This window comes from Lissotriton vulgaris, chromosome 1_1 (genome assembly GCF_964263255.1).
Source record: "Lissotriton vulgaris chromosome 1_1, aLisVul1.2, whole genome shotgun sequence".
Lineage (NCBI taxonomy): Eukaryota > Metazoa > Chordata > Amphibia > Caudata > Salamandridae > Lissotriton > Lissotriton vulgaris.
The window spans coordinates 604836973-604851539 of NC_141685.1; the positions used below are offsets into that span (position 1 = coordinate 604836973).

The 14567-nt window shown below is 38.9% G+C and overlaps 1 protein-coding gene across 3 annotated transcripts in view; it reads right to left on the reverse strand.

Annotated features, from left to right (window-relative positions):
* The window catches only part of LOC147747554 (ferric reductase 1-like), a 335069-nt gene that overhangs the window by 109321 nt on the left and 211181 nt on the right, over positions 1 to 14567 (reverse strand). For all 3 annotated transcript variants that reach the window (XM_086954117.1, XM_086954120.1, XM_086954121.1), the window contains exon 6: positions 12302 to 12493. In XM_086954117.1, the coding sequence (XP_086810243.1) occupies positions 12302 to 12493 (192 nt within the window). The remainder of the gene's footprint in view (positions 1 to 12301; positions 12494 to 14567) is intronic.

Below are 14567 nucleotides of genomic sequence, written 5' to 3' on the forward strand. Positions count from 1 at the left end.
ACCTGATGGGTTTACAATTGAATTCTATTCCCATTCTATTCCCATTTCTCTCAGATACTCCTTCCTAAATTATATCAATTATTCCAATATTTTATATCTAACCAGAAATCGGAGGGATCCTTTCAAGAGGCCTTAATATGTCTCCTCCCTAGAGAAAACAAAGATCATATTTTATGCAAAAAATGTAGACCCATCTCTCTAATCAATTTAGATTATAAAACGTTCTCAAAAATACTTACCCTTCATTTAGACTCCCTTTTACCCCATTTGATTAGGAAGGAACAATGCGGTTTCATTAAAGGAAAACATTTATCTGATAACACCCGATTGTTTTTAGATGTTTTGGGCGGATCCAAATCATACAAGCATTCATTAGCAGCAATTTCATTTGATGCCGAAAAGGCTTTGATAGAGACATTTGGCCTTTTATTTTATCAATGCTTGCATGCTTTGGTTTTGGCCCAAAATTCATTAATTATGGAATGGGGGTTGGGAGCACACTGCCTCACAGTCCCAGCACAGTTCGCCCCTTTGCATCCTGGTAAATGCAGTACACAGTTCAAATTTACTTCAAAATTAGCTGGAGTTTTTCACCAAAGTGGGTGCAGACATTGCTGTATATCTTTAGACACGTGTTTCTGGGTTGAGCCCTTCATCAGTAGAAAGCAGCAGTTTTATAGAGCAACTGTGCTGGGACTGTGAGGCAGTGTGCTCCCAACCCCCATTATGTTTCTTTATTATATTCATCTCCCAAATCTTTTATTCTAGCCAATGGTCTTGTATCGCCTTCTTTTCCGTTGCATAGAGGAGTCTGTCAAGGTTGTCCCCATTCTCTGTTATTATTTATTCTTGTCCTGGAGCCTTTCTTAATTAAAATTAGATTAAATAAAACTATTACAGGATTCCCATATGGTGACAAATCGTTAAATCTCTCAGTGTATGCAGATGACATTTTATTATTCATCTCTAATCCTTAAACTTCTTTACCATCTTTCTTTGCGGAAGTAGATGATTTTGCCCTTGTCTCTGGTTATAAGTTAAATGCTGATAAATGCAACATCCTTCTTTTAAATAATGTATTCTTTCACACTAATTTATCTGTCTCATCTTTTCATTGGAATCCAAATAAGATTAAATATCTTGGTTTATGGTTCACCACTTCTATTAAAGATACTGTCGCTCTAAACTATTAGCTAAAAATCTCTATTAAGGACTCGCAAAACAGTTTGTTCATACATATGCCGCATTGATCCCTAAACCATGAGAAAACTGCAGAGGTTCGCATTTCAAACTGGATTTTTTCCTCTACATGGTTTAGCAGCTGGACGAAGAATGAGTGTGGCAGGTATTAACATTATCAAGATTCAACTTGAAGTTGAAGAGGTTCACATTATTGAAGTTCTACTGCCAAGAACAACAGTGAAACAGTGGCTAAGTCCATTTATATCAGTCCGAGCAGCAGCAGTTTTCTCTTTTCCTTCTTCTGTCTTCTTCTTTCTTCTCTTCTGTATCCTCTCTTCTCTACTGTTTTCAGTCGTCTATAATAAGGTGTCAGTCAGATTTCACCTAGGATTTTTAAATAGTCCCCTAGCCCAAAACACCCACCCACACACACACGCACACACTCTTGTCTCTGTTTTGAAGGACTTAAAGCAAGGTTAATTTAAAAAATACTGTGTTCATAGTACCCCTCATAACCAGCTCTCCTTCCCTTTCCACTGGCCCTTAAGCCCCCCTCATAGGCTGCTTCTCATATGATGATTAACATAATATCCCAGTGGCATTGTCGGAAAATCTGATGCTCACCCCCCACCCCAGTCATAATGACCAAGCAATGCCCCTGACTGTCGTCCTGTCTTTCTGGCCACCAGAAACAGCAAGGCAGCACAGTGGCTACAGGCGGATGCGACGCAACAGCAGGCAGGTAAGCAAAAAAATAAATAACTTACCTACATGCTGACCCTTATTCAGCTCAGTTGTCAATAGTGGGCTAATGAGAGGAGGGGTTGCATGCTTAGAATTTAGCAGGCAATTTTGTAAAAAGGGCCAGCGTTTTGCAAAACTGCTAATTGTATGATCTTTTTACAAATCACTAGATTGCCAAATCCTGGAGGGTCTGGGTAGAAGTAATATTCATGGCCAATAGAATTATATGACTGGGAAGTACCGAATTGTGTGCAAGAGTTGACTAAATTACAGGTCAAGTAAAGGAAAACTGTGCAACATTTTTGTGGCATCATTATTGCATTGTTTTCTCATTTCCACATATTAACACTGTCTGGGAAAATGGTTTAACTCAATAGCATCATTTTAACTCCTAAATACAGCAATCTCAAACAGAAGGGTGATCTGCCACTGCACAGCTAAGGACCAATCACTCCCAATGTGTGACTGTGTTTTAGTAGTTTTCAGACTATTCAAGCTAGAAACAATTTTTTACTCAAATCTGCAATTTATGGAAAAGGTGGATTATGTGTTAAACGCGACAAAACTATATTTATGCTGAAAATGCTGTGTCGCAGAATTTACATAATTCTAGTAGCCCTTGCAGTATCTGTTAACGTAATGGGCTTTAGGGCGATGAGGCAGTGCCTGAAAGAATGTTCTGACAGATCAGTGGGTGGGTCGGTTTTGTAGCAGATTATGGACCAGTTTTATGGCCAGATGAACCAGTTGTTATTATTGTTGATTTCCCTGATATTAGCACAAACATTGCCTGCAGTAAACAAAATGAGCAGTCCCCTCTACCTTCCAAATTCCCCACACAGCACTTTGTTACAAGTTCAAAACTGAACTGATTTGCCAACGTGGGCCACTGTTTTTAGCTAACTGGTTTGCTAATTGGTGCTAATTCTATTTTAGTGCCAGGGCCCATTTTTTTGTTCCAGAACGACCCTGTCTGGTGCTTGGAAGCTGCAAGATCAAGCCACTAAACACAATATAGAGAAAAAGTTAGTGTTACTATTTTTGACATCTTCTGTTGCATAACAATGGGGCTGTTCAACGCAGGGAAGAATTAAATAAAGACGTCTATACATATAAATAATATTTATTGTTTTGTAATCCTTTTGTGAATGATGCTGGGAGAGCTCTATTTTTGAAAAAGGTTTTCAATTCCCACTTTAAAAGATTGGAAGTTCAACTCAGACTGATTACCTTTCAAAGACACTTGTAGGCGTAGGGTTAAAAAAAATATTGCAAAGTGGCATTTGTACAAGTTTTGAGGTGTCAATAAGTTCAGTGCGATAGGTCCTGTGGTGACACTTTGAGATTACTTACTGTATAAGACTGCCATTCCCGCCCACTTTATTGACAAATTAGCTGTCCTGCACATATTTCTGCCATACTTTCATTGTGGTCCAGCCAGTCCATCACCAGTAACCAGGACAAAAGAGGATGGAGATGATAGATGAGCCCCGCTGCACCAGAGAGGATCAGAAGCTGGAGGACAATAAAAACGGGGCATTCTGCTTGCTGGGCCTTTCTGCTTTTGAAAATTTCTTATCCAAACACCTCAATGTTCAAAAACACATCCTGTTCAAAATGCTGTGTTACCTATGTGGGCACCTTGATTTTATTCCAAGAAATTGTTAAAAAAAAAGCAGAGAAGAACACAACCCACCAGTAAGGGTCACATCTGTTTTTATGAATAGATATATAAACTGTGCCGGGGGGGGGGGGGGAGGGGGCACTCTTAACTTTCTACAGCTCTCTGTTTCCTGCTCTGCCTCCAGCGGCCCGTATATCTAGGGGGAAAGTGGTATTTGTGTGGTCTGCCCATCACAATAAGACAAAGCGTTAAAGTGGCTGACTACGATTATCCAAATCCGATTGAGGTGCATAGATACCCATCGGATACTGACTCTTGCAGTCGAGAATAGAATGGACAGCCATTTTTATTAACCAAAATAATGTTCGAAATGATTAACTTGCTGACCTTGAGATATTAAATATTACTCTGGGTTGGATATTGTTTTTTTCTGCTGCTTTTTTTGAATTTCATGTGTTTTGTAGAATGAGATACATTTATTGATTAGAGCTGATCCGTAGTGGCAAGCTTCTGAGTTTGTTGAACTAAAAAAGTTATTGATTAATTCAGGCATTGCAAAATATAGAGGTCTTGGACCATTTTTCTGTATCGTAAAAAACCCAGGTCCAGTACCTTTTTGGGTCACCCCATTACTTTAATGTACATATGTTTAACAGCCTTGCCAAATTCATGCCTGGAATTCTGTTTTATCTTCTGACAAAGCAAGTGTCCCGGGATGACAAAACAGCATATTGTCCAAGCGGTGGACCGTGATGCAGGGTTTTTTACATTGATATTTGCAGTCTTAAATCTGCAATGTTAGCTGCTCACACAGTGTGAGGAAATGGTGTGTGGAAACTATCTCCTCTGCCTTGAACCTGAGAAGCTACTAAGCAACAACTGACTTACTCCAGTTGAAAATGCAATACAGCAACTGGTGTGAAATCTGAGAGTTTTTGTTCTCTTTCTAGACCCAAATAACTATTTGAGACCTAGTATATGCTCATTTTCTAATTTATAGTTTACTTTGTTTAGTAGAATCTTTTTTTTAGCATAATTAAGAATGATAAAGTATGGGTTTCATGAAATTGTAAGACCTGCAAACAATATCATCCTATTAATAATTAGTTTCCACAATAAATTGGTGTAGGAATGTGGCTCTGTATATATTATACTAAAGTAAGGTAGAGAGTGCACAGAGCCCAGTGGCTCCCCAGAGGCTTACAGAGGCTTAGGTCGAAAATAATAAAAGGTCTATTTGTGGTAGTGTGGTGGAGCAGTTAGGCTTATCAACGGGCTGTGTTAAGCATTTGTTGTACACACTCAGTCGATACATTATTTTACACACACTTTAAGACTGAATCCAAGACTAATTCATTTGTATAAAACTATTACTTTGTCAGTTTATTTTAGAACCATGAGGAACTCAGTTGCAGGTAAGTAACAGTTTTTAAGAGTGTGAATACTTTTCAGAATGCAGTAGGGATTGTTTGGCAATGCAGTACATATGCTTTACAGTAATAGAAATAATTTAGCTTACTTAGCAGTTGTAAAAGATAGACAGTAGAATGCAATAGGAGAAAACGTAATACAATCCTATGGGAGGAAACAGGTAGATGCATTAGTATGGGCATCTCCACTAGCTGGAGAGGCCCTGGCTAGCATATCAAAGGGCAGGAAGCATTTGAGGATCACCGCCCTGAATACTGTGCCTGCTTGAGGGTGGCTGTGATGCGCTACCACCCTTAGCAGCCTTTGTCCCAGACCCACAAGAGCACAAGGGCTCCCACCTCAGGGGGTCAGAAACATGTCTGTGTGTGGCATCTGGTGCAGACTAGTCAGCTGGACAAGAAGGAGTTGGTCGTTTTGCAAGGGACATCTCTAAGACACCCTCTGAGTGCATGTTACTAACAATACAACACTGGTATCAGTGTGGGTTTATTGTGCTGAAAAATGTGATACCAAACTTCCCAGTATTCAGTAAAGCCATCATGGAGCTGTGGGGTTTGTAATGACAAACTCCCAGCCATGTACTCAATATAGCTATATGAAGGGACATATTGCTAATGCAACTATGCTCTCACCTGTGATATAGTGCATCCTGCCTAGGGGCTGTGAGGCCTGCTAGAGGGTGGTTGTGAGCATGGCGCACAGGGATGTGTCTAAGTCAGCAACAATTTCCCTTTGGGCTGTTTGTTAGCATATCGCACATTCAAACACATCCTTTACACCACTAATCAATCAAATGTTGTAATTCTTTTATTAATTGTGCAATTTTTTTCAAATTGTTACTTTGTTGATTGTTTATGATCTTTTTTAACCTAAATATTTTTAATGAATACAAAACTTTTATATTAGCTACAGTGTTCATGAAACTCACTGTTGATTTTTGATTGATTAGTGCTGTAAATGATGTGTTAGAATTTGTGGTATGCTAACAAACAACCCAAAAGGAAATTGTTGTTGACTCATTGTCCTGTCCCTTTAGAGAGTGGGGCCCCTCTTTTTTTTGTGAATTTACTGCACAGGGATGTGTGCCATGTTGACTCTTGACAACTCTTATGTTTTTTCTACACCAAAACACACAGTCTGCATTGATAGTGTGGATGTGTTTGGTGAGGGGTCGCTGAGGGTGGAGCAATACATGCTGCAGTCCTTAGAGACCCTCTCTGGTCATAAGGCCCTTAGTATGTGTGGTACCTTTTACAAAGGACTTATAGTTGGGCCAGAAGCGTGCCAATTGTGGAAACAACAGTATAGTTTTGGGAAAGAACATAGGCACTCGGGACCTGATTGGCAGAGACTCGAGGCAAAGTCAGTCTAAGAGCATCAGAAATTTGGCAAAGAGTGGGGGGGGTGTACTGCAACAGAAACCCACTTTCCTACAGTTAGCACTTGAGCATTTACAATAAATGTACTGGTAGATCCATACCAAGTTAGCAGAGCAAGTATATATTCTATGTTCTATGATTTCAACGTCTTTATGGACACCAATACATGTTTCAGTGAATTCTAATTATAATTAAAATAAGAATCATATCCACGCTTATTTTGGTGGAACTACGGCATACTTTTTCTCACAACTTGAAATGCCACTAACAAATATGAGTACCCCGCAGTTCAGTATATTCTTTTGGAGATTATAAATGCGATCACATGTTATTTCATTATATAGATGTGATGTTCACTGGTCCTTCATCCTTTGTAAACATACTTTCATGGTAATTGTCAAAGGAGATTTTGCATTTGCTACAGTAGCCATCAGACTTTTCATATTTTCTGCTCATCAATCTGGAAGTTTGTGACTGTTTCGGAGATTTCAATAATTTCCAAAGTATGTTCCAATTAAACGTTTGACGTTCCTGAAAGCTATCTAACTCAAAAAAGGAATATTGTGGTATTACATATTATTGCAAATTTATAAAAATCCAAGGGCCAGGTGCATCAAAGGGTTTCACCCATTCTGTGTCAATGGGAAAATGTGTTCATACATATGGCCCTACATATATTTCATCCCTCTTGTTATCCTTCTAAAAAGAAATGGTGCCACCTTTTTAGTTTTTTTAACAAGAGCGATTTTGGGAAAAGTTTATTAACGAAAGAAGGTGGGAAGGTATGTAACCCACCTTGTATTTCTCTATCTCAATACATTTGAGCATTTCAAAATGCAATCCTATGAACCAGGGCCTAGTGCCAGATATTATAAAGGCTTAATGGTACACTTTGATGCACAAAGAAACCCTGGTGTATTTCAAAGGGTAACAAGTCTATTCTGGGTTATTGTATGCTTCTCAGTGCCCTCTTATAGTACATTCTCATTCATTTTGTCAAACTTTAGTCCATAAATGAATTAGTTGAAATAGATGTCTTTGTAGTAATGACTGATATCCAACGGAAGAAGCTGAAAGTTCCCAGCTGATAATGATTAATTTCACCTGTTTATGAAGGTATAAATATTAAGAATATTGATCATGATGTACAGATTCAAATCAATATGTTTCTATATAAAAATATTCAGACAAAGGCCCCTCTAGAGCTGTGGTGTTGCTCATGAGGCAAATGATCTGGGTGTCATCACGTTCTACGCAAAGAATTGTGTCTAGAACTGTTCCATGCCAATCTGTAACATTTCTCTTTCCTTTCTTTATCTCATCGAAATAAATACAAGCTCAAAAGCAACATGAATAATAAGGGTGAGTGGGACATTCTTCATTGGTTAGGGGACCGAAATGATGTCACTGGAATGTATTTATACTTTATGATGTTAGTATAGTGGTTTTCAGCATCTAAACAGAGAGGGTGTCTGTTTTGCCTCTTTATTCCCAAATCTGCGTAATGTTCAGCAGCTGGTGCAATCTTGGTAATCTGTTGCAGTTTCCTTCGCATGTACCTCCCTGCTGCAACTTACATGACCACCCGGCTGAGACATAGGGGCTTCTTAGGTGAAGAAATCTGGTTGGGCCGCCCTCTACCTTTAATTGGGTCCAAAACAGACAGTTGCATTGGTGCACCTTGTCTTTCTTGCTCTGAGAAAACCCAATAATGCAAAGACTTGGGCAGAGAGCTGGAGACAGATGCCCACTAGAGAGTCAAAAGAAGTTTAATTTCCAGTAACAATTTTTGTGTGACCCATTTGCTCTCTGTCCTAGTTTCTGAGCCACCTTCAGTGACTAAATGACAGCCCAGTCATTCTATGGAACATGATACATATTGAGAATTTCTCACGATTCATTCTAGAGCCTTATCTGCCTTAAATTATTATTTAAATTTAGAAACACTTGATAGAAAGGCACATATGGTAAGATCAGTAAGATATCAGTAAGCAATATTCGCTTCCTGTGCTGCATCAATACACGGTGTTATGGGGTAATCCTATGCTGCCCAATATATTTCAGGATCTTAATGGGAAAGATTGCCAATGCAAGGGCATTACCTGACTAGGTCAACTATATGATGGACGAGGGTTCCTCTTGTTTGTTGCGCTTACAGACGAGTTTGGCCTTTTGCAAAATACGTTTTTTAAGTATTTACAGGTTAGGGACTTTTTCATACGAGGCAAAAGGGTATTATCAATGCCGAACTCATTGGGTATATTGTTCTGCATATATACGTACTCTGGCCGAGGGGCTATTGGTCTAGCCTATCAGCAATTTCTGGCCAGTGACAATAGCTTACAGATCACGGCTAAATTGAGTTAGGCCATCAGAGCTGAAATAATGGCAGAAGAAATACAGGAATCTGTGGGCGTATTAGAACGAGGCGTAACATCGGTTAATCTAAAGTTGCAGCAACACGGGGTAGTATACATGCTGTATTTTACACCAGAGATTATATCTAAGTGGGCCTCTCTATCTTCTATAAAGTCATTCTGTCGAAGTGTCAAGTGTATGCTGCAGTCCTCAGGCATATGTTTGTTGACTGCCAAAGCATAAATAGGTTTTGGAGTGGGGTGTCCAGTATTCTTAGTTAACTCCTTAGCCCAAATTTTCAATTTACGGAGAAAGAAATACTTTTGGGGATAAAAGTGAGGCAGCTAGCTATGTTAACTTGTTGGCGACTATTATTATATCATGTGCTCGGCTCTGTGTAGCTAGAGTCAGGATTGATAATGCCAGTCCTAGTGTTAATGAGCTCTGGGTTTTACTCAGACAGATATATGAGATGGAACTCGCCTTGGCTAAAGCTAGATGGCCGCGCACTTTGCTTAAATTTACCTGGATTAGGACCAGTCTTCAATGGGGGTAATGAGGCACTGTCATTTTATATTATGCTCTGTTATGGCCATATTTCAGATCCTTTGTAAAAATCGTCGTTGCTCTCTAAATTGTGACCAGTATTGTTTTCTTCAACACCTGATTTAATTTATGCTTGTACTATTTTTATAGTTTTCACAAGCAGAAATAAAGTAGTATATTATATATCAAGTGGGGACACTTCAGTTAATTTGGCATGAATTGTTTCTCTTGTTACATATGAAAGCACCGCTTTGGCACTCTACTTTATGTAATTTGGTTTTGGCTAATGTCTTATTTAGGCACAATTGAAAATAAAATAATGGTCTATCTAGACCATAGGAACTACATCTAGAATGCCTAAAAATGTAAGTTTGAAAAGAGGTGATTAGACAGTGCCCTGCAATCTGCGCAGGGTGCTCTATCTGTTGGGCCATCCATAAGACGGATATTTACTCCAGAGATTTTTTCAGTAGAATAATTTAAATCGATTTTGAATAGATTTTGATGTTACAGTCTTTGAGGACAACCAAATTCGCTCCTTTCTAGCATAAACATTCCTTAGCGTGGCCTTTTGGATAGGAAAAATGATATGAACTTGGACGTGGATGTGATCAGGTTTATACTAACATGTCCACGGTATTTGTGGTCTAGAATGTATCCTAGTTATACCAATCTCTTGTTTATAAACTATAGGAACACCCATGGCAACACACAATGGAAAGTTACACACAGATTCCTCTCAGGAAGTGGGAGTTACATGGGATACTGAAATGCTGCATTACCTTTTTAAATTCAAAAACAAATATTTTCTCTGCACTACAGTAAATACCACAATACTGGACCAGAAGTTGGGATACAGGCTAAAATATGTAATTTCTGGGTGTGATAATAATTTGTGCAATGTTTTAAAAAATAAATCGCTAGACATAGGTGCTTACACTCAAGATGGCGGCAATGTATTGGATTGATTACTCAGAGCAGAGGCCTGAGTGGCGTAGAGTCAGTGTTGATATGCGTTGTTTTGGAGCTCCCACACACATAAACAATTCAGTGTCTAGAAAGTTAGAGCAGGTTTCTGAGAGGAATTCTCTACATTGCCTTAGCAGCATGGCAGAGGGATTCAGGCCTCCCCTGAAGGAAATTCGTATGAGGTATGCCAGTAGTTCCAGAAACAACACTGAAGTTAAAAAGTAAATGCATCAAATTTCACAGATTACATTAGACTTCTATAGACCAGTGTTTCCAAAACTGTGGGTTATTTTCCTGATTTTTGGTTGATCAGAAAACTCGAAGCAATAAATGAAGATGCCTTTAAATTATCTGTTTATCTAGTCACATTTGCGGTGTTTGAACGATAGAGGTCTTCTGACAAGCTGCAGCTTCCTGTTTTAACATGGGATTGGTGTTTACTTTTCTTTCACTGACTTCAAAGTGAGAGGAGTTTGCCCACGATGAGATAAGCCTGAGTTACGTGAGTGACACCATTCGCCTTTCCCCTTTATTATTATGGGGCAAAATATGGCTATCAGAGGACTTACAGCTTTCTAGAGATATCCTCCGGGACTGTTTAAGACTGGCAAATATGAAACAGATCCCCTGGTTTTCTTATGTCAATGAAATGCTCCATAAATTAGGTCTAGGTGACATCTTTGACAACCCCGAAAACATACAGGGAGATGTTAAAGCCGTTATTAAATCAAGTTACTGGAAATCCTCATTTGCACACTCCCTGGTCAGCCCTCACGTTCCTAAGGTTACTTTACAGCATCGGTTTTATTTAACCTTTACAAATCATGTGCAATGGCGATTCTACTTGACAAGGTTCAGGTTACACATCTTGCACTTTCTTTTTGCGTTCCCTAAACAGGGGGGTTGGTGTGAGAGACTGCCCCCCTGTCCTTGTAACAACAAAGATAGCCAAAGCACGATGCATGTTGTTCTCTCCTGTTCCCATTATAAGGATCCGAGGATTAGGTTTATCAAGCCGATCCTTAAGGAAATGCAACCATGTCATTACAAAGAGGGTTATGACCATTTGTTATCTTTGTCTTCATCTAGTGTCTGTTGTGCGATGTTAAACTTTATACGAGGGTCACTCTTGATTAGAAAACGGTATGGCTAAATCTGGCCCCAAAATCCTGTCTTTTTGCCCATGTATATTGTTGTATCATGATTTTCTTTTTCCCTGCCCTTGAATGTATATCCTGGTATGAAGAATTTATGAATTACCCTAAATAGATTGAAAGCAAAAGTTATGGTTTTTACTGTGATCATTTTAACCAATGTATCTTATTAGTTTAGTGTCATAATTGTAAAATTGTCTCTTAAAAATGAATTTCAAACTACGTTTGTATATGTAATTGTTTGACTTTTATGATTCTTCTTTTCTGAATCGAATAAAGTTTTTGAAACGAAACGAGAGGAGTTTGTAAAGTGAATTATGTCTATTCTTGCAACACACAACAAAATGTAACAGAACTGTATGCATGCAGCAGTTAGGAAAGCAATAATGAAGCACATCTTATGCAAATCTGAAGTGTGCTGGAAGATTGTATTAGGCTCAATACAAAGAAACCCTCTTGAACTGGAGACGAAAAATGATAAATATTCACAGATATCTCATTTCCACACATTATCATTTGAGTGCTGTATGCTACATACTTTTATCAGTAAAGCTGTAAGTCTATGATACGTTTGTGGTCAATTGAATGGAAAATGTGCATTGTGTGAATGACAATGCGCTACCACACGATGCTCTAGTTATAATACAAAATCACCCCTTCTCATGTCCATGTGCTTTGCACGTCTACATTAGTATATAGGAATCAGTGATGTTTTTCCTGCATATAGGTTTTGCAAATTCAGTGATCTGTTTTTGTATGTAACCCTCCCCCAGCCATTAGGATTCAGTCACAACAGTATGTTGTGTTACATGGAAAGATGACGGACAATACATTGGTACAAATTAGACTTAATTATAATATTGTTCAGGATATTTGCACGATAGCATTTCAGATATTAAAATGGGAATACTCACCATTGTTTTGTCAGATGAAAATCCAATCGCCACGTATCCATCTGATGGGGCACTCATTTCAAACACGAAGCCGCCCCCAGTTGCAGGTGCAGCTGACATGAAGAAACAGTCTGAGGTGGTAGCAGGATTGCATTCACGGGGATTGCTGAAACAGTGCTTCTCTGAGGCGCAGTTACCACTGGTGATCTGCAACTGGAACCAGGGGAGAGATGGGTCAAAATATCACCCATACAGGTGTCATATACAGGCTACTTTACACAGATGAAAGCCATTGAGCTTTCTAATTTGGTGACTATGGGATCTGAAATGCTTGAAATCTGGGTCTATCATGTTTTACTGTTGTTGTACTCAGTTTAATGAACAAAAGAGGAGGGAATGCTTGCAGGTTCGAGGTGAGTCACAATACCTCCGAGTACCTAATATGGGTCAGTGGAAGGTAATATCTATTTTACATAAATCACAACCGAACTAGCACAACTACAGTTTAAAAATTCAATTAGGTCACACAGGAGATATCCTTGATAATTAAGACGGAAACAGAGAATCTAGTGTGACTATTAAGACATCTAGCATATTCCTCTGGACGAGACTGTACTTCCATGCTATGTGAGGAAGATTGATCACATCAGGCAGGGTGTCTATAGTTGAAAGAACTTTTTGGAATTAATACAATGGCAATGACTGTAGAAATCCCTTCTTCTATTGTGAGAGCAACATCAAATTCAAAGTTTGAGAAAATTACAAAATCTAGTAAATGGGCTAAATACTCAATTGATTCTTAGACTGATAAAATTATTTAAGGTTGCCAATAAGTAAGAATGAAAGACACAAGTGTTTACTGATCTGTTTGTATTGCTGCCTACATATGAATTGAGAGCAGCCTAAACGGGTTTTTAATGCCTAAATAAACATCGACCCTTCTCCATATATGGCCTAGAATTATTATATCCCCCTCCTCTTGAACCTTAAATAATCAGGGGGAGCCTTAGCTTCATAGCGATGGTGAAGGTGCTTCCATAGAAAACAGGTCTGTCATTCAGCCATGGAAGTAATGAAATCCACTTTGAGAAGTTCCCTTCTTTGGCTGATTGCAGATGTGGTTTGTAACAGTCAACCAGACATACGTATTTTAAACCTTTCAACCCAGCTGTCTTAGACAGTTGGGTTGAGAGCAAGCAAGGGTCTCCGGTGCTCTTAGGAGCGCTGAGAGAGCCCTCACTATCCAATCGTGGCGCTTTTCTCATGCTGCTCTGTAGCATAAGAGCAGACCCAGGCTTGGATAGGGGAGTTGCCTGGGGCTCATTTGTAGGATAAAAGGACACCGGACACCTGAGGATGTGCTGGAGCGAGGACATGCAGCAAGGTAAGTTAATTTTCTTTCTTCAGATGTGCATTTTAATTGTAATGGGCATTAAATCGCAGACATGCATTACATTACTGTTTTAAAGTTACATGTTTTATTTTAAAATGGTAATGTGATGCATGTTGGCAATTTAATGTAATGTTACACAGTGTGTTTTCCTCCATCTCTCATTTGCCCACCCCACCACTCTCAGTAGGTAGCAGCCGCCCCTGGGTTACATGCAAAATTCCCTGTAACAAAATACCTCTCTTCAAGCTTTAACACAGTGTCATCCAACCTTAAACAACAATTTACTTTAGCTTATGTAGTTTACAATAAATAAGTCAAGCCTACTGCCCTTATCATAATATAGACATATTTGGGTTATAAAGTTCCTCAATGGCTTGTTTCCATAACCACTCACTTCTGCTGTATAAAGCATCAGCTGTCCCAAAGAATAAACGGTATAACACAATATCTCGCTTTCTGCAGAAGTACGCAACCTCTGCCTAATCAAAATTTGTACATTTGGGTGGAGACAAAGACTCTCTCTCTGAAGTCATAAAACGACAAATATGTACCCTTCCTAAAATGGCATAACAAGTGTTCATAAAGTGCAGATCTTCTACTCTGAGGGTTTATCACTCAGTTTACCAACCCCAAAACTGGTGCCAACTACAGTGACCTTTAAGATTCCCTGCAACAAACGGTCAATAACATCGATAAGGCAGCCCTTATAACAAGACTAGCACTCAAGAATAGCCTTCAGCCTTCAGCTGTGGGTCTCAAGCGAAACATGACTCAGTAGCCCTCTCAGTGCATTCCCAACAATGTGGTCAATTTAAAAAAAAGTTGCATTACAATGAGTGAAGAAAAACTTGTAAACTATTAAGATATTTCAATATTTCATTATTCTTGCGTGAT